Genomic DNA, 20,033 nt, shown 5'->3' with positions numbered 1-20,033 from the left:
CTTGGTATGTTGTAAGTTGCATACAAATTGATGCCTGATAAGATCATCCAGCAGACTAACTTATTCAACTCAAATTGTGAATAACTAGCTTCAGACCCAAACACACAGACACAGCCCTACTCTCTCTCTCTCTCTCTCTCTCTCTCTCTCTCTCCCCACGGGAATTTTGAGGTGAGAAAGAAACAAAATCCAATGATTCAACCAGACTTAAAAAAAAGAAGCTTGCAATTCACAGATTCATTGGATTATACCTAGAGATTTGTGCATGCTGCGAATATAACAAAACCAAGATATATAAATATTTTTTCCCCATCTTTTATCAGTTTTTCTTAAGAACAAAGGTTGTGAACTGAATTTCAATCGATGATATGGAAAGAGACTCTACGTGGTAGGTTGATCTGCAACGAACAATAGATGTGGGCATCATCAGCACGTGCAAAAAGACAGTGTGCAATCTTTATCTTCTTATCAGACCAATGTGTGTCACATTGGTTTTGTTCCTGTGTCACTCTGTGTGTGAACATAATAGCTACCATAGAATTTATGTGCATTGCCTTCATCTTCAGGGTAGGCAACAAAATTAATATACTTTGAATTTTTTTGTAATTATTTGACCCAGAATCTTTAGTTTGAAAGACTTTTTCATTCTGTTTCTGTCATACATGTGTTTGAGCAAAAGCAGATTGCTTGCTCTTTGTTTGAAGTGGTTAGGGGCAAAAGCAGAGTCTATAAAACTTGTGAACAGAAATCACCACCACTGTGCATGAGCAAGTTATTAAAAATCAATTATAAGATGTTAAAGCTCAATAAGATTAATCATAATGCATATTGTATACCTTGTTGTTATTATTGCATTGGGGAGTTTTTCTTCTTTTCCTTAATGATGAATGGATATCTTAACAATATCATGTTGGCCACATTAACTTTCTTGTCATTTGTTCATTATGAGAAAGCTTAGAAACTTGATGATGAAATGATGGGCTCCATCAGATTGTCAAACTGAATTATGAGCTTAGCCAACCTAACTTAATTAAGCTGCATATTAACTTTAATTTCCTGATCATCATGTGCCAAGGGGGCCAAGGTGGGAGAGAGAGAGAGAGAGAGAGAGAGAGAGAGAGAGAGAGAGAGAGAGAGAGAGAGAGGCTGGAGCTGACAATGATGGGATCCATTCCATAATGATATGTAAGCGTTAGGGTAACAGACAAACAATGGTCGTCTGCTACAATTAGCTAGCTTTTTTCCTGTCCATATATATATATATATATATATATATAGTACTATATCGAAATTAATGTCTGTTTCTATTATATAACATTATTTTTGTGTGCAATTAAAGTTGTATTATATATATTACGACATTATATGACAGCAGTAGATAGTGCCAAGCAAAAGCATTGCCGATGCCTGCAGATATTGAAATTAGATAGCCACCCACACACTCATTATATATCACTCCCTCCCAAGTCCCAACACTAGCTTTTTATCTATATATAGTTTCACACCTATATATTATATATATATATATATATATATATAAACCACCATGTATTAGTATGAGTATTTCATCCACAAAAAAACCCCACATTGAGTAGACTTCCAATTGAAGCCCCAAGTAGCTTTTCCTCTTTTCCTCTCTCTGTCTCTCTCTCTCTCTATCTCTCTCTCTCTCAAGAGTCTTGCTTGCTTGCTTGGTTGTGCTTTACTAACAAGAACAAGAATGGAAGGTGGGAATGAGTATAAGAAAGGTCTTTGGACAGTGGAGGAGGACAGAATTCTAATGGATTATATAAGGATGCATGGAAAAGGGAAGTGGAATCGTGTTAATAAAGTCACAGGTACTTGGCAATTCAGCAGAATGCATGCTTTCTTCTTCTATTTCTTTTTCTGCAACTAAGTTGTGAATTATTGATGTGGTGTAGGATTAAGGAGGTGTGGCAAAAGCTGCAGGTTAAGGTGGATGAATTATCTGAGCCCAAGTGTGAAGAGAGGTGACTTCTCTGAGGAAGAAGATGACCTTATCATTCGACTCCATAACCTCCTTGGAAACAGGTTCCTCCATCTCCTTCTTCAAAATCAATATCTCCATATAAGATTCTCAAAAGATATTGATGGTCTTTTATTAATTCAATGTGAACAAGCTGCAATTTCTTTTATTTTCTGCATGATTAACTTGCTTCTTCTGTCTTCTTTCCTGCCAAATTTTACCATGCCTGATGAACTCTGGTATAACCATCCCTGTTAAATATTCTTTCTTTCTTGGCGTTTCATTGCCTTCAAGCCCCAACAACAAATACTGGGCAGGCAGTGACCACTGTAATTAAATTTCATGCATTATTGCTATGCTATAGTAGCTAGTACATGTACAAAGTTATTAATACTAGACAACTATAATTGCATTAATTCCTACTGTACCCCTCTAGTTTTTACTGCTGACATTGATGTGTGCATTTACATATTAATTATTTACCATGCAATATTTAACCTACCAAAGAAAAATAAAAAGAAAAAAGCTCTGCTGTAGCAGTCTTAGCTGATATATTATTGATCTCAATTTTGTTACATGTTTTTTCTTAATTAGGTGGTCTTTGATAGCTGGACGTGTTCCTGGGAGAACTGACAACCAAGTCAAGAACCATTGGAACACTCATTTGAGCAAGAAGCTCGGTGTGAATTCGAAGAAGGGAAAGGCGAAAGCCAAGACTTGTTTAGGCTCAAAACAAATGAAAGGGAGCTTCTGTACGGCCTCAGAGTCAAACTCTGAGCAGCAGCCACAACCCAATTCCAATTCCAATATTGGTGATCATGAAGCTGCATCTGCTGCTGGGTTTGATGATAAATTGATGATGATCAAAGACAACATTGGCTCTAAAAGTGGGGTTGGTTTTAGTGGCATGTGGGAGGCGATGATGAACAACAATAATTATGACAGCTCCTTTTGGTTTTACAATGATGACCTTAATCTATATAGCCCTTATTATGTATTGGACCCTAGTCTAGATGATCACCATTACCCTCTTCAATTTTGAATTTGTTTCTGATGGCTTGTAGACTTTTAACATTTTGTATATGTTCTCTCTCTCTCTCTCTCTCTCTCTCTCTCTCTCTCTCTCTCTCTCTCTCTCTCTCTCTCTCTCTCTCTCTATCATCACTGATTAATAATCTAATATAATATTTTTTGTTAAATACTTCTCATCTGATATATACTTACCAATTGATATAAACCTAATCAAGCATAAATAATCCAGATGATGGAGGCAGTTGGGTTGATTTAAAGTAAGGGGTTAAATCAATTGAATCCATCACCAAGATCTAATCAAAATCTAATTAAGATCTTCAAGGTGCACACACTTTAGCTCACATCAGGACAAGTAGACAAATATAAATGCTAGTCACTGAGGCAGGGTCCAGTGGTGTCCCTCTGTTTTGTATAGTATCTTGCCTTGCCACACTTAGTGCTCACACTTTTGGTGGTGGTCCTTCCTGCTTCTGGTTCTGGATATAATGCATATTACATTAGCTTCCTTCTGGACTCAAATCAAGGCAACATGTCTATATTCATTTTCCTTTTCGTTTTTACAAGTATGTATCTATCTCTTTCATCACATTGGTATATTAGTTATGCGATTAGAGGGAAATATGATTGTATCCAACCAGTTACATTTAAAAGATTTCAAATTTGCTAGTGATCTTGGGAGAGCTAAGATGCAAATCTCGTCTGCTTCTTTAGGCCCCCTTGTCCTTGTGCATGTGCCAATAATTATTGAACTTCAACACATGCTAGCTGTCTTTTTTCTCTGAGATTTTACAATCAACCCAATCAAGGTGGGAAGCAGAAAAGGGCAAGTAAAAGATAGGAAATCTGTGATGGCCTATTGGGACTTTTTGCTCTGTAATAACCAGGTAACAATGACCAATGAAGAATTGAGGACAGCAGAGATCTTTTGAGCTAGAGAGAGAAAGCCCATCAAAGAATGACATGTTTTGTCCCAAAAAAATAAAAAGGAAGAGCATGACATGTTTTATAGATACAGCATACAGGCATAAAATAAAGGCACCAGGCCTTGGCTCTTATTACCCAAAAAAGCAAAAAGGTGATAGGGGCAAATGGGCTTGCCTTTAAGTTTTTGACCTTGTCATGTTTTATTTTGTCTTTTTTCGGTCCCAATTGTGCAATAGGGAAACCTCCCTCTCTTCTTAGAAAATAGCTTTTGGATGATTTTGAATTGCTTCCCCACACATATAAATAATTGCTCCTTTTGAATTATGCAAAAGTGCTTTTCTTTGTCTACTTGAAAGTCACTTCCCTTTCAACAACAAAATCATTGGCATAAAGAAAGCTACGTCGTTGAGACGTGTTGTGCTTGTGTATACATTTCACTCTTAAAAAATGTTTGTTTGCAAACTTTAATTTGTCCCTCTTCAGCAATATTCTCGACTCTTCTCGATTAATTAGACATCTAGCATATGACTTGTGCATCTCTTAATTAACCAAAGGTCTGTGGGCTCAACGCAGACTCAGTACAGGACATGAACTACAGAAGAAGAAAAAAATAATCTGTTGAAAAAAGCAGATACACAAAAGATGGAAAGCACTAGTGACCCTTCGCAACTCTATATCGTGATCAAGTGGTCCATGCTAGAAATGATTAACGAATGCAGGGAGGCACCTGCCTGAAAGCCTGAAAGCTGCAAAAGATATACGTAGAAGAGTGTTGTAGGATAGGCTTTGTATTCGAATCTATGTACGACCAATTAACTGAACCCCTACGTAGCCAACAAGTCACAACCAACACAGACGCATCATGAATGAAAGACTTTGCTAGCTAAAAGCATTCATCGTGGTCTTATATCATGTGCCCGTGTTTGAGTACTGCACAATCTTTAGAGACGGGAGTTGCGAATGAAAGCATTTTATTTATTCCAAGACGGTGCAACTTTGATGCATATTATCTCTCACAATTGGCTGTCTAAAATTTCTGATGGGTGTAAACTTGTGTTATCTTGTTTGGTTGGTTCTTAATAGATATACAGTTCGTGGTGTTAGTTTTGAAAAGGAAATATTGGTTTCTGGTCGGATGTTCAGTGGTCTTACAATAAGAAATGTGTTCATGCTGCAACAAGATGTCCATGTCAATCTTAAAGATATATGCCCCATGATGCAACAAGTATTTTCTCTTTTTTCCATTTTTGAGAAAATAAATAAATAAATGTATGTACTCTCTTCCTTTTTACAAAAATAATTGAGCATTATGAAGGCCTTCCTTCACCTCAAAAACCAATTATCGGAACAAGGAACCATTTTCAGAAAACGACCTGCACAAGTCATTCATCTTCTTTTTCTGGAAAGTTGGGAGACTTGGGATTGGGAACCCTTTTCCGGCCAAACAACATAAGATATTAAACGGACTACATTTTCTGGCTTTATAATGCATCGTTTAATATGTGCTTATTATATCGATTATCACAGCTAACTGTTGATCAACGCATTAACCACGATTTCATATTGTCAGTGACAAAAAAAAAGTGATCGCTTTAACATTATTCGAATCGGTGAATACGAGTAACAATTGTTCCAAGACGCAACAACACGATGAATATAACTAAGACCAGGGCTCAAAGCCTTTGATGCTTGGACTCTACAGATGACCAGAGTTACATTGCTGGGCCAATAGTTTTAGGCCCATTACTCCAATGGGTTCCAAAATGAACTAATGGAATTGGCCCATGTCCCTGAAGCACCGCAGCCGATAGCAACACATTATCTGCAGCAGCATTCTTTGGCGTCATTCAAGTTCCAGACTTTCTCTTCGTAACACTAATAATAGCGACGCTGCTTTGGGATGAGCAAAAGCCCACCTTCTTAGCTTTAGGCTGACCTCATTATTTTCATCATCTCCTGTAAGTACTTTCATCATCAATATTACAATCAGAAAAGCTTAATGAAAGCTTTCATTCAGTTTTTTTTCTTGTTTGTTTTTCCCTTCCCTCTCTGATTCTCTCTTTTTATTTAATTGTCTCTTCCAATTTTCTCTTTGCTGAGTGATTCAGCTAGAGGAGGAAGAGGTCAGTATGGCCACCACTCAATCCGCAGCTCCCAGTCCTGCGGACGAAAAGCCACAAAACCCAGGTTCAATTTCTCTCTTTTTCTCAAATTTTCTTCTTTTAATTGTTGTTTATTTATACAGTACTGCTCCTATAGTTGAGGAGGAAGTTCAGGAATTTATGTTCAATACATAACTACTATTTGGTTACCTAGTGATTTGCTTGGAGTTGCTTAGTTCCTGGTGCAATTAATTAAATAAAACCAGAAGATTTGTTTGTATGATTATTGTTTAACGAGTTAAATAAATTAATGGGTTATGATAAAAACATAGTTCTTGTAAATTAGCTGCAGTCTAGCTTATGTAAGAATAGAAGAAAGCTATGAATCTTAGCTATGTATATCTAAGCTGTATGTTTAAGATGGTAATCCGATTTTTAACTTGTGCAACAGGGCGTGCTCAACCTACAATTGAGGGTCAGCAAGATGCTGGGGCTGAGCCCCCTAAACTAACTTCTACACCATCTGTCTTTGTGAACTCTGAACCAATGAGAGAGGAACAAGTACAAAATGCGGTGAAATTCCTTTCACACCCGAAAGTTAAGGGATCTCCAGTCATGTACAGACGGTCTTTTCTTGAGAAGAAGGGCCTCACAAAGGAAGAGATTGATGAAGCATTTCGGCGTGTGCCTGTAAGTGAATTGTTGATTGCTATTCAAGCAAATCGTCAATCATCAATCTTTTTCATGTTTCACATTGTTTGTTTGCACATTGCAGGACCCATCTTCAAGTGCGCAGGCAACTACTGCAAATCAAGGTAACAAAAAACTGGTATTAAAGTGGGATTTTGGCTTAAAGTTTGTGCATTGTTTGTACAAGTGAGTTGTATATGCTTTCTTATGTCAGATGGACAAGTAAAGACATCGTCAAATGTTCAGGCACAAAGTACCACTCAGCCTGCAGCTGCTGCTCCAACTAACGCCATTTCCTCTGTGCGTACCTTAAATGGGTATAGATTCCACTGGTCTCATGCCATTGTTGCTGTAGGATTACTGGCAGTTTCTGGTGCTGGAACAGCTATATTACTTAAGGTAAAATACTCAACTTTTCTACAATCAAGACATATTAATTGTTATCCTCATGTTCTGATGCTAGCCCTATGAGTTATTTTGCTTTTATATGCTTCTTTTCCCAGTTTCACATGGTGGCTGAGTAATTGTACCCTTTAGACTTTGATCACTCAATAGTTATTAGCTTGGTGGCTTCTGATAACATGTTCCCTGTTTTAGAAATCTATTATCCCTAAGTTGAAGGCTTGGGTACGCAAGGTTGTATTGGAAGATGAAAACAACATTGAGAAGAAAACCGACCTGAAACCAAGTTTGGCAGAAGAAGCTGCGGCAGCTGCTAAAGCTGCTGCAGCTGCAGCAGCAGATGTGGCAAAAGCAAGCCAGGAGATGCTGAACTCTAAGACCGAAGGTGGGGCTATGGTACTTTGTAGCTACTGTGTTAACCTATTTCTGTCGTCATTCCCTTTATTTAGTGATCTTATTATTGTCTTCTTTTTTACTTATACTGATACGTATTACTGTTTTCATGATTTCGAACCATTGTTTATACTTGGGCCAGAGAGGAGATACTTTGTGGAACTCATGAGTTTGTTAGATGTTCAAGTGCAAGAAATGAAGTCAATGAATAATTCCATTCGGAAATTGGAAGGTACTGGAAATATTATACGTGATCAAGCTAATGCTTGTGATTGATTGTTCTGCCTAAAATACAGTTGCGTCATCATTTGTTTGCAATCAGGAAAAAGACTGGTTTTTGTTTGTAACTGGACTCCAATGATGATTTTTATTGATATTCTATCTTTCTGCCTAATGATCAGGAGAAACAAAGGCCTCAAGAACCTCTCTTGTTGATCATGAGGATAATCACTACAATACCACAAATTCAAAGGTCAGCTGAAGATAGGCATAAATTTGGAATTCCCATTGATATTTAAAAGGTGTAGATAATATCATATCTGCATTGATTCAAAAGATAGCTTTTTTACTATTGATCTGTTTTACAGCAACAATATGCGAATGGCAAGGCAGAGTATGACGTGCGATCAGGTTATTATTCTCCAATTGCCAACTTTCTATTGTCTAATCTTTCTAATGTTTATTGATTTCTGCTTTGTGTTATTACAATTTTCTGTACAGTGCAATCTTCCTCAGCTCCTGCATCTGTGGAACCATCTGCTGCACCTCACCCAAAGTCTTATATGGATGTAAGTCATTTTTATGGTCTTTTCATAAGTACTGTTTAGTACATGGGTCTATCATTGAGAGCTTCTCTTTTATCATATTAAACCAATCTAATGGTTCAAGGAATGTAGTCTTTTTTTTTTTATGTGCAAATTAAATATTTTGGTATAAAATACTCTGTTAGCTCTCAACTCTCGTGTATAGACTGTCATCCAGTGGCAATCAGTCAGTGGATGCAAAGATCTAATTTATAGGGATTTCTCAGGGCATGTTATCATTTTAGTTGTATGTAAAATTCTTTTCATTTACCATTTTTTTTTACATTGTACTTAGAGCTTGAAGAGTTCTTATATAATGTACTCTAACCTTCCAGTTGGACCAATTTGTTATTAAGAGATATCTAAGGTTAGAATGGATGAATCATAAAAGATGCAGGAGGTCTAACAGATTATAAGCTGACAAGATTGAAAATAATCTTTTATGTAGTTTTAATTTTATCTAACCAGTTGGGGAACTGGAATATTATAATATGTGTCTTATAATTGCTTTTCATTTGAACTGCAATTTGAGTTTGCGGATTATCCAGGCAATAGTTAACTCTTTCATTGTTGTTATGTGTGGTCAGGTTTAAGGCTTCGGAAATTTAACACTCATGTGCATTGTTAATTTTATGCCTGCCTATTTAATTTTTATCATAATATTGCAGATCATGGCCATGGTTCAAAGAGGGGAGAAACCTCCTAATGTCAAAGTAAACTCTTTGTAGATTTTCCAATTGAAGTCAGCTTTTTTCTTCTTTATTTTTTCATCACTTAAATGTTAACCCTTTGTCATTCTGGATGCATACGCAGGACATTGATGATTTACCCCCCAACCCTAATCAGCAACTATCAAATCCTCGCTTGGCACCGAGAGCTAAGGTATTGCTTTTTAGAGCTTTTCACCTTTTCATATAAACACACACCACCAACACCACCACCACCCCTGCGGCCCACCCCCTCTTTTCCTTCTTTGATTCACTCCAGATTAGTACACATGGTTGGATCATATAACAAAGAATTAGATTATAGATTGCTGCATGTCTTTCACAATCTGTATTTTGGACAAACGAAAAGTGGCTTGTTTTTAAAAAAATTATCTTCGAATTTACAAGAATTAGTCATATGCTTTATGAAATTATGGAAATATATTTTTTCAAATGCATGAGCTTCAATGAAAATTTTGACCAAGTTCAAAAATTCAATTTTCTTGCTTTGATACCAAATGGAGATGATTGTTACTTTTTGTTTTCTTGGGTAGCCTTGGGAGGTTGGTCAGGCCCAAAACAACTCGAGCCAAGTATTTCAGTCTCAAGTAAGCAGTGAAGGCTTGAATTCCAGCATTCAGGACAATGGGCTCGATTATCAGTCAAACGGTGATGGTACAGTGCCTTGGTGGCAGCGGAAAAATGCTAGAATCACTGAGATAGAAAATGAAGTCAATGCAGGGTCTTTTGGTGCACGAACTAGTGAGCTTCCAGTTCAGCCAGTTCAGCGTACATGGGTTCCTCCCCAGCCACCCCCGGTTGCAATGGCAGCTGCAGCTGAAGCTATCCGACGACCAAAACCACCAGTGCAGAAAGAACAGCTGGGTAATGATCTGCCTGTTGCACCTCCATCAGATGTGAGTGATGAGTTGCAGAGGATAACAAAAATATCTGAATCTGGAGGTGCATTAGAGCTAAGTAACGGAAGCCCACCGTTGGGATCTCCTGAAATACAAGAGGAATACAGCTTGTGAGAAATCAGGAGTTAATTGCATTTAAAAGCTTGTTCTAAGGTGCTACCCGTTTATGCACGCCTGTTATACAAGGATTGGAGAGATCAAATCAAAGCAAGATGTTTCTTCAAATATAAAATAATAAGTTGTTCAAATGTGAAAAGTTGAAGTGGACTTTCTAGTGTTGGACACTTTTGGCCGACCCTCCTCCCTCTTGCATGAGAAGCGTACATGTGCCCCTTTTCAAAGAGTATTTCAGGCTTTAGTGGCGTTACTGTTTCTGATAAATATGTTTATTGATTTTTCTCTTCATGCTTTTTGGGTGGGACTAGCTTTTCATAAAAAATAGTTGTGGTTTAAACATTCTGTGCCATTCAAACAACAAATTAGTTTGGTACAAATTTCAATCGTGTGCGCATGAAATAGCACTATATGAAATTTGGTAACCTTTATTCAAACCATATCCGCACAAACAAGAAGATTATAGCTCAAGTGGTTATAGTAAATATCTCTGCATCTGAGACTATTTGATCGAATTCCTTCTCTCTCTATATTATATATAAATAAAATAAAATAAACCCTATCCACATTGCAACAATGACAAGCACTTAATCAGTTGATCGTCTTATGTAATTTGCATTGGTAGTTGCTATTTGGATCTTCTATCTCAATTGAAGCTTCCCTTTTCTCCCCAATCTGAATATTTATAATCATCTTTGTCTTTAAGCTGAATATTAATATTTATAACCATGTTTGTCTTTAGGACAAATAAAATGATTATTATAAAAAATATAGGGGTGGGTCTTCAATTGGGAGGATTCAGGAAGCACTTTCTGTTTAACTTCTGGTGACGAAGGATCTAATGCATTAGATACCTTAAGTCAAACTAATCAGAAAATGAAAGAAAAAAAATTTGGGGTCAAATCAGCATCTGTGCACCCCTTTGGACTGGCCCTACTTCAAAGATGAGAAATTGCATGTCACGGGGTTGTTTTGTTACCCTTACTTAATCATTAAATCATGTTTCGTCATGTGAAATTCTTTATATGTATGGCTCAACGTAATTAATTAGAAATAGTAAAATAATGATATCCTGCGACAAGCAAATTTTCCTCCTACTTCAAATCGATATTCCATCCTTCTCAATCCAAAAATTATAATTTTGTTTTTTCAACTGGCGGCATAAATTGTTAACATCTTCCAAGTTTTGCACATGATTTGTCTGACCCCAGAACCAATAATGTTTTGGTATATCTTCCCTTGAGCAAACAGAGGATCATCATGTATGGATAGAATGACAAAATCAGAAATAGATGGAAGTAGGGCAAGTGCTTGAAAATATTTATATGCTAATTCATATACTTTGCACTTGTACAATCATTGGTACTCCTAAAATAAAAATACCAAAATTGTTTGTATTTATAATAATTCTGAAATCAGAAACACCCAACAACAATGCCATATAATTCCAAGCTTACCATAATGGCATACCCAAAAACAGAAACATTTTATAAGCTTTCTTTTTTAGGTACAAACAATTCATACAAATACAAGGCATCAATTCCTTTTTGAAAGGAAATGTTTTGGATGGATTATGACGGAATATCATCAAATGGTATAAACAGCATATACTCTCCCAAGTCCCTGTCCTTGTCCTATTTCATATAAAATGCTGAGCTTTGAAACGGTGTCGTATGAGCTTTGGATAGAAGTAAATCTGACCCGAAAGCATCAAATTTTCCCACGAAAAAAGTAATTACAGTCCACCAGAAGAAGTTGATTCCGTTTTCAGCTTCTCGTCCTATCCTACAGTTTCGTCCTCATTCTCTCCGTCTGCACCTCACTTCCCACGTTTGATTATTTATGCCAAAAATGTTAAAAACAAAATAATTTAAAAGGAAAGAAGAAGCCCAATTAACCATTACCAGAAACCCATCATTATTTTACTATAAAGCTTTGCAATTTTCACGACCACATAAAAATTGGCTCAAAGGGTTCTCGTGGTTTTGGTCTTTTGTTTGAAATTTATCTTCTTCTCTCTCAAAGTTTATTGCTTTTTGTTGATTTGAATCAAAAAGCTGAGTTGGGATGGCTCTCAATTTATTGTCTCCGGCTGAAATCAAAGCCATCTCTTTCTTGGATTCCACCAAGTCCACCCACCTCCCCAAGCTTCCAGGTTCCAGTTACTGTCTTCTTTTGCTTTCAATTTTCTGTTTGGTTCCTGAGACAACGCAGGAAAACTGACAAAATGGAGACTTTTCCTTTTTTAGCTTTCCAAAGAGCATGCTGACATTACGGTTCAAATTGGTCACCATGATTCTATGGTTTCTGTGTTTGTAAAATGATGAGGTCCATGTGCTTTATTGTATAACTGAAAGTTCATTATAAACATGAAATGCCTACATGTGCTTTTCTCTTAAATTTTACTTGTATGCAGCTCTGAATTTTAATGATAGACTTGTTGATATAATTTTATGGTTATGTAAATTTGCAGTCTTGGTAATCTTAATAAAATTTTGTTCTTAAACGTAGGTGGGTTTGCTTTGAGGAGGAAAGATTGTAAAACAGTAGTTGGGAGAAGAATTCAATGCTCAGCAGCAGCACAGACACCTCCTCCAGCTTGGCCGGGACGTGCCGTTCTGGAGACAAGCCGCAGAACTTGGGATGGCCCAAAGCCTATCTCGATTGTTGGATCTACTGGTTCCATTGGAACCCAGGTGTGGAAATATATATTTTTCTTTTAAATTGTTTATGGGAGATTAAAGATATAAATATAATTTTAAAACCTGTATGAAGTTCTTCTTGGAAAAGAGCAAACGAAATTGATAGAAGGTTTGAAGCTCAAATATAGAAATAACATGATTTGCTACCTACTGATGTGGTAGTGCATCTTACTGTATAACAGCCCATGAATCAGAACGTTTGTTAGACACTAATTTTTATGTAAATATGGAGATAATGGTCTTACAAAACTCAGAAATCTAGTTTTGATGGTTTTATTATGTCTTCCTTGTAGATAGATGGAAGAGGGCCTGGAATTTTCCCTGCCTTGGCTCTCTCTCTCTCTGTCTCTCTAGTTTTTTTTAAAACTCTTTTCAGTGGGGAAAAAGCTATTCTTTTTCTTAGTGAAACAAATTCTGGGTATCGTATCAGTTGCTTATAGTCAGAATCTGTTGTTTCTACAGACACTGGACATAGTGGCAGAGAACCCAGATAAATTCAGAATTGTAGCTCTAGCAGCTGGTTCAAATGTAACTCTTCTTGTGGATCAGGTAATCAATCCATCAGATAATATTTCCTAGTGCTTAGAAGGATTATTTATTCCAACTTACAAATAAACATTGGATTTTGAGTAGAAAAACCTGACTTGGCTCACTCCACCAACTCAACCTGATAGTCATCCATTATAGCTACAAACCCTGGTGATCTGGGGTTTGTGATTGATATTTCTTAGATATTTAACTTGGGGTTGAGAATCCATTTTTTTGCTTTGGACAGGTGAAGAGATTCAAGCCCCAACTTGTTGCAGTTAGAAATGAATCATTAGTTAATGAGCTTAATGAGGCCTTGGCTGATTTAGAAGAAAAGCCTGAGATTATTCCTGGCGAGCAAGGAGTTATTGAGGTGGGCTAGCATCTAATTGCCCTCTGTTGATGAATTTTATTTTCCTCATCTAGAAGAAATTGCTCATGTTTTTCTCTTCTCAGGTTGCCCGCCACCCAGATGCAGTCACAGTAGTTACTGGAATAGTAGGTTGTGCAGGATTGAAGGTAATTGCTTTGTCATTGAAGTTATAAATGTCATATAAATTTTGAAATAAATAATATAGGAACTGGACGACAAGGGAAGGTTGATGGACAGCAGAGTTGGCTAATACCTTTTAATGAGTGATGATTTATAATGAAATTCAACGAAATATTTTCAGAAGAAAAAAACAGTATTTGACTTATAAATTAACATAAATTAGCAGCCTGAATTTTCTCCTGTTATCTTCTTAATCATAGCCTACGGTGGCTGCAATTGAAGCAGGGAAAGACATAGCATTAGCCAATAAAGAGACCCTGATTGCTGGAGGTCCTTTTGTTCTTCCTCTTGCTCGCAAGCATAACGTGAAAATTCTTCCTGCTGATTCAGAACATTCTGCAATTTTTCAGGTATGCAACATCTTCATACTTATAGGTTAAGTTATTCAAGAATTATGTACTGATTCAAATGTCTGTTACACTAGTTGCGTTTTGTTGGTGTTCTAAAGCATTATTAAATTACATGCTGCACCTTAGTTTAATGTATTATGTTATATTTGTGAATCTTATATCTTAGTGAAGCTTAATGAATTCTCCTTTCTTCAGTGTATCCAAGGCTTGCCAGAGGGTGCACTTCGGCGTATCATATTGACAGCGTCTGGTGGGTCTTTCAGGTAAATCATTATATATGTGTTCAAGTTCTATTCTATGCATTATTTACTTGTATTGTAACATCTTATTGAGCTAACTCTCAGGATATAGTTTTTGTTATCAATGAAACCTGATTGGGCTCAATCTATTTTGTACATGGCCAAATTAGGGATTGTTGTATTTCTCTGTTTTTGGATACAGAACGAGGATTTTGACGAGTGCTCACTCTTGTAATGACAGGGATTGGCCTGTTGAGAAATTGAAAGAAGTTAAAGTTGCTGATGCTCTGAAGCATCCTAACTGGAATATGGGAAAGAAAATAACTGTTGATTCTGCTACTCTTTTCAATAAGGTTTTTTATTTATCATTTCTAATCTTTTTCATGTTGAAAGCGTTCATATTGGAAGCACCATGCACTATTCCAATCTATGTGCTATTTGAATTTTGAGTTTCTAGCAGTTAGACATTAAGTTCTTTGCACTTTTGACAGGGTCTAGAAGTCATTGAAGCCCATTACTTGTTTGGAGCTGAATATGACAACATTGATATTGTGATTCATCCGCAATCTATTATACATTCAATGATTGAAACACAGGTTCAACTACTCAACATTTATCTGTAGTTTTGGCCTGCTACTTTTGTGTTTTAAATGTTTCTGTAGTTTGTAAAAACACTGCACTCATATTTTTTGGGATTCGTAATACGTTCTTTTCAGGATTCATCTGTTCTGGCGCAATTGGGGTGGCCTGATATGCGCTTGCCAATTCTCTACACCATGTCATGGCCAGAGAGAATCTATTGCTCTGAACTAACATGGCCTCGTCTTGATCTGTGCAAGTAATGAACCTTTTCCTTATTTCATCTTCATGGGTGTTCAGCTTGGGTCGTTTTTTAATTTTTTAATTTTTTGAGTCTTTTAAATGTTCCTTTTCCTGATAACTAAGTTCATGTTATATGAATAAGCGCATTTCTGACTCTAAAGCTGGATGACTACGTCAAATACTGTTGGAACTTCTAATGATTTAATGTCTCTGTATATTTCTATCGTGAATGCTGAATGTTTAGCTAAGTTTACTAGGTGCCTATTATGTTGCTGAGATCTACTACAATCATAACACTGCCTTCTTCGAGAAACTATAACATTGACTAAAAATTAATATTGATGCAGGCTTGGTTCACTAACCTTTAAAGCTCCCGACAATGTGAAATACCCATCCATGGATCTTGCCTATGCTGCTGGACGGGCCGGTGGCACCATGACAGGAGTTCTTAGTGCAGCAAATGAAAAAGCTGTGGAGATGTTTATCAGTGAAAAGTATGTGCTGTTTATTCATCTTCCATTGATAGAAAATTTGAACTTCCAAACTTTAACTGCCTGAGGAGTTAGATTGCAAATCTTCTCTAGTATGCATTTTCTTGTCATACAATCTTCCGCTAATATAAAAGTTTGCCTCTTCTGCAGAATCAGTTATCTTGATATTTTCAAGATTGTTGAGCTAACATGTGCTAAGCACCGGGCAGAACTAGTGGCCTCACCTTCCCTCGAGGAAATTATACATTATGATTTATGGGCACGAGATTATGCAGCTAATTTGCCGAGCGCTTCAAGTTCAATTCCTGTTTTTGCATGAGCAGTTAGTCTGTGCTTGTCGGCCAAGATTCTGGTGCTATGAATGGACTGTCGGCCAGTACGTTGAATCTCCCAAGGTGTCCCTGGCTTGGGGTGGGAGGCGGGGGAGTGAACTGAAATGTGTTCCCCCCCTAAATTGGGTTGTATATGTATGAAAACAATGGTCAACTATGAAAGTCCTATTGTGGACGGTAATTTTCAATGAGAGAAACAGGATATCTAAGGAAAATCAGATTTGTTGTGAAATTGTAATAAGTGTTTGATTCTCTGTTCTCAGGCCTTGTTAGACTGACTGCCAGTGCCACCCCAAGGTGCATTGTATACAGACTGCAACAAAGAGGCCATTTTTATCTACTTTAAATGCCATTTAACATCTGTTTAGTGGGTACGAGAGGAGAGAGATGGAGAGAAATGAAAGGGGGATGGTGAAGTTTTATTCAATAGGGAGAGGGGGTCAGTGACATTGGGTAGGAAGGAGAGAGGAGGAGGATGACAATGAAATGGAGATAGGGAAGTTTTACTCGATAGAGAGGGTGGGGGCAGGGCAGTGACACCGCCGGGTAAGGAAGTTTCTCTTTTTTTATATTGGAACCACAATGTGAGCCAACCAAGCTCCAAGGTCAGTCGTCAAAAGGTCCAAGGTCGGGCTGGGGTTGGAAATTTGACAAACTCAAGCTAACCAGCCCAACCAGAAAGTTCAAAAGCTTTATTAGCAACGTCGTTACGTCAAACGCTATACAGACTAGCTTGGTTCACATCGTGAGAGCCCACAAAATGACGACCTCTGAAGAATGAGAAGGTTCCCTGTGGTGTGATTGACAACTTTGTTCTATGCTCTCTCTCTCTCCAGTCTTCATTTATCGTTTTCAATTGAAGTTGAAATTTCCAATAATGCCGGCAGCCGTTGCCGCCTCCACTTCGTTTTTCTTGTACATATGATTGCCATAAAATCGTCATCAATTATGTATCTGCGTGATTAAGAGTAGTTATTTATTTCTACACGTAAACCATTCCATTTCTTTCAACCGAAAAAAAAAAAAAAAAAAAAAAAACCAATTCCATTTTACAAGAAAGAGACTACAGACCCTAAAATATTATGATAACTTCTAAACTTGTGTAAATTGTGTAATCCATCAAACAATCCCCACAAAACACGGGCGTTTTGCCAAAGTGAAAAAGAACTTTGTCCCATTGTCTCCATCAAACCTCCAACCAACAACCCTATTAGTTACTCTAGTCGCTATGATGCAAGTGATTATTTCACTTTTTTGGACAGTGCTCGTGAAGTGGGCAATATATATCTCATATTCCATTAAGACGGTGGATGCCTAGCTAAACACAATTTTTTCTATTTTTCTATATTCATGCAAAGCCAACTCCATAATGTAAATATGGGATGGTAATGTCCTCACATTATTGATTGTATTTTTTTTTCTTCATAATTCTAGAGCATACATACGTATATAATATCAATATAATACGCAGACATACGGTTTTCTCTACTCACATTAGGATTAAAATTATATTGGTATTTCCTTTTTCAATCCAAAAAATAAAATAAAATATAACTTTTAGTATAAGCGATAGTCTCTAAACTAGAAGGTACAGAGATTTGAACCTAAAACCTTTGATCTACAAGTTAAGGTCATTTTCCAATGGGCTAGACAAACTTTTATGTTATTTTTCATTGACACATCACTATGATAATGCTTCCCCCACTAGTACATGATATTGTAGGAGAAAGATTGTTATCAAACAGTAATGGCAATGCCTTCCAAGGCGCAATCCTCATCTTTGGAAAAGCATCTAATTCTTATATTACACAACTTTTTCTTTTTCTTTTTTTCTCCTGTGAAAGCTCTGTTTGTAAACATGAGGAAAGTAGACTCTTTTTCCATCAGCTTTTAATTCAATTGCATATAAGTCTTTGATGAGATTTACATGTCAATTTTGTTCATAGTAAGTGCCTGTATGCTTGCTTGCTGATTGAGATGGATAATTCAATGTGGATAATAATGTGGGCATGGAAATGAACCTGGTCTGCCATTTCAAGATAGAGAAGATATTTAAGTGGGTTCTTGGTGAACATGAACATGGCCAGCTATTCATTAAGGAATCCTACCCACTATCATACATATCTCCTATCAAATAGACATAAACAGGTACCACATAATTATTGTATTTTTTAAGTCCATTTTATCTACTATTTATTGGACGAGTGATTGTGAGTTTAAATTTTATGAACGACAATTGTTCGAGAAAAAAAAAATTATTTTTTATTATTTAATTTAATAAAACTTGTGTGCTATGGCTAGTGGCAAAGAGGAGGGAGGGGAGATAAGTCCCTATGTGGATTTGGTTGGGCACCCAAGAAATATGGGGTAGCTCTGAGATTGTTTTTACAGCCTTTGGCATTGTATGCTCTAAAAGAAGTAAAAGAGAAAGGATGTGAAAGTAGAAGTACCCCACAGGCCACAGGCTATATGGGTCATAGCCAGAACGAGAACCAGATGCCCACCTTCTCTGCTAGCTTCTCAGTCCCTTCTTTCATTATTATTTGATCTTCTTTTTCCTTTCTTTTCTTTATAGGGATGTGTAGAAGAAGCTAAATAAAGCTCACCTGAAATATGATTAGCCAATAATCTTATCTTTTCTCTTTGGCAGAGAGAGCTTAGACCTAGAAAGTTTTGTTAATCACTGACACGGGGTTAATTTTTCCAAACCCTTTTATGCATTTTTTCTTTATAATTTATGGTTATATTAAAGGAAGATGAGAGAAGGGGTGCAAGACTTGTTTGCCAACATGTAGTTGGAAGTTGAAACTATGAAGTGCTGTTTGTTTGGAGTTTGGAAGTTGGAAGTGAACTCATTCACTCAAGTATTTTGTATGTATATGTGCTAGTGTCCATTATGTGCTGTCAAAATCCTTGCAGTTTTGGCTCTTTTTCAAGGTGCCCAGTTAGCAAATCTGGTTCAAGTCTCTCAGGTACTTCCATGTGTTTGACACAACCATTCATCCTCAGTTTGTCTGTCCTCCCTCTCTCTCTCACCAAACCACAGAGAGAGAGAGAGAGAATGAAAGAATCTGCTTTTCACATTTCCCTATGTTTTAGAGAGTAAGGAAGGAGCTTTTGCAGCTGGATTGACTCTGAGGAAAATGGCAAAGGGTGGGTGCAGATGAAAGACCAAGACCAAATCGTACCCAAATGGGACACACACTCTCACACACCCACAAAAATATTGCTGCCCATGGAATTCATAGTCATCTCATCTCTCACCTTTTGCTTTTTCCACTTGACCCGTCTCTGTTATTGTTTTTATGGGGCCCAGTTTTCTATACTTTAACAAAAGAGTCACCATATTGGCTGGCTGTATCACCTTAACTCATGGAGCCACCAGCAGCCACATCCAATTCATTCATTATGACTTATGAGAATATAATGAAGAAGAAAACATATGCTATAAATTTAATGTCATGCATGCCAAATTTGTATTGCATTAAATGGATTTTCTATGTCTCTTTTTATGACAATACAATATTATAAACTACTCTAACGTAAAAGAAAGAAAATTGAACTTGAGTGTAAAGAATAAACATACTGTCTTAGCCAACTGGTATAACCCAAATCTTGATAGCTTTTCTATTCATTATTTGAAGCATGTAGTGGTGTAGGGTAGAATAATAAAATAAAGTCAAAATGAGATAATCTAAATTAATAATTTCATATTTCCGTCTTCCCGCTTACTTGCAAGACACCCTCTTAATTAGGTATTACTTGATGTTGATTAACTTAAGCAAGATGTATAAAGTAGGCTTTTTTGAGTTCCTAATACCAACTCATATTAATTTAATTTCTCTTTTTTGAGTGTCCTTAATTGACTTTCCACAAATCAAAATCAAAGTGAGGTTGATAAAAAGTTTGAAAAGAAATCTAATTTTGTTATTTTCTCGGAAG

At 36.8% G+C, this 20,033-nt stretch overlaps 3 protein-coding genes across 4 annotated transcripts; all 3 read left to right on the top strand.

Annotated features, from left to right (window-relative positions):
• Positions 1,470-3,085, top strand: LOC18776731 (transcription factor WER). Its single transcript, XM_007209493.2, has 3 exons — positions 1,470-1,838; positions 1,923-2,052; positions 2,582-3,085. Exons 1-3 carry the CDS (start codon positions 1,721-1,723, stop codon positions 3,027-3,029), a joined length of 696 nt encoding a protein of 231 aa, XP_007209555.1. The 5' UTR covers positions 1,470-1,720; the 3' UTR covers positions 3,030-3,085.
• On the top strand, positions 5,769-10,511 carry LOC18776915 (peroxisomal membrane protein PEX14). Of its 2 annotated transcripts, XM_020564113.1 has the most exons (13): positions 5,769-5,901; positions 6,052-6,130; positions 6,497-6,735; positions 6,821-6,860; positions 6,950-7,134; positions 7,333-7,522; positions 7,673-7,762; positions 7,932-8,002; positions 8,118-8,160; positions 8,251-8,318; positions 9,002-9,046; positions 9,147-9,215; positions 9,595-10,460. In XM_020564113.1, the coding sequence occupies exons 2-13, from the start codon at positions 6,073-6,075 to the stop codon at positions 10,072-10,074; spliced, it is 1,578 nt and encodes a 525-aa protein (XP_020419702.1). In that variant the 5' UTR covers positions 5,769-5,901; positions 6,052-6,072; the 3' UTR covers positions 10,075-10,460. The 2 variants fall into 2 exon arrangements, with proteins under 2 accessions (XP_020419702.1, XP_007209904.1); XM_007209842.2 differs by having other exon boundaries at positions 5,769-6,130; positions 9,595-10,511.
• On the top strand, positions 11,731-16,438 carry LOC18776640 (1-deoxy-D-xylulose 5-phosphate reductoisomerase, chloroplastic). Its single transcript, XM_007210030.2, has 12 exons — positions 11,731-12,229; positions 12,586-12,770; positions 13,239-13,325; positions 13,552-13,677; positions 13,761-13,823; positions 14,058-14,207; positions 14,403-14,470; positions 14,688-14,799; positions 14,938-15,042; positions 15,163-15,284; positions 15,616-15,762; positions 15,910-16,438. The coding sequence occupies exons 1-12, from the start codon at positions 12,142-12,144 to the stop codon at positions 16,076-16,078; spliced, it is 1,422 nt and encodes a 473-aa protein (XP_007210092.2). The 5' UTR covers positions 11,731-12,141; the 3' UTR covers positions 16,079-16,438.

This window comes from Prunus persica, chromosome G5, assembly GCF_000346465.2.
Source record: "Prunus persica cultivar Lovell chromosome G5, Prunus_persica_NCBIv2, whole genome shotgun sequence".
Lineage (NCBI taxonomy): Eukaryota > Viridiplantae > Streptophyta > Magnoliopsida > Rosales > Rosaceae > Prunus > Prunus persica.
This window is presented reverse-complemented; position numbering and strand designations above follow the sequence as displayed.

Coding starts and splice junctions, on each gene's coding strand:
- LOC18776731 (XM_007209493.2), top strand. CDS start 1,721: ATGGAAGGTGGGAATGAGTATAAGAAAGGTCTTTGGACAGTGGAGGAG. Junction 1,839..1,922: donor TCGTGTTAATAAAGTCACAG/GTACTTGGCAAT, acceptor GATGTGGTGTAG/GATTAAGGAGGTGTGGCAAA. Junction 2,053..2,581: donor CATAACCTCCTTGGAAACAG/GTTCCTCCATCT, acceptor TTTCTTAATTAG/GTGGTCTTTGATAGCTGGAC.
- LOC18776915 (XM_007209842.2), top strand. CDS start 6,073: ATGGCCACCACTCAATCCGCAGCTCCCAGTCCTGCGGACGAAAAGCCA. Junction 7,523..7,672: donor GCTGAACTCTAAGACCGAAG/GTGGGGCTATGG, acceptor TACTTGGGCCAG/AGAGGAGATACTTTGTGGAA. Junction 8,161..8,250: donor AGAGTATGACGTGCGATCAG/GTTATTATTCTC, acceptor TTTTCTGTACAG/TGCAATCTTCCTCAGCTCCT.
- LOC18776640 (XM_007210030.2), top strand. CDS start 12,142: ATGGCTCTCAATTTATTGTCTCCGGCTGAAATCAAAGCCATCTCTTTC. Junction 12,230..12,585: donor CCACCTCCCCAAGCTTCCAG/GTTCCAGTTACT, acceptor TCTTAAACGTAG/GTGGGTTTGCTTTGAGGAGG. Junction 14,800..14,937: donor CTGCTACTCTTTTCAATAAG/GTTTTTTATTTA, acceptor CACTTTTGACAG/GGTCTAGAAGTCATTGAAGC.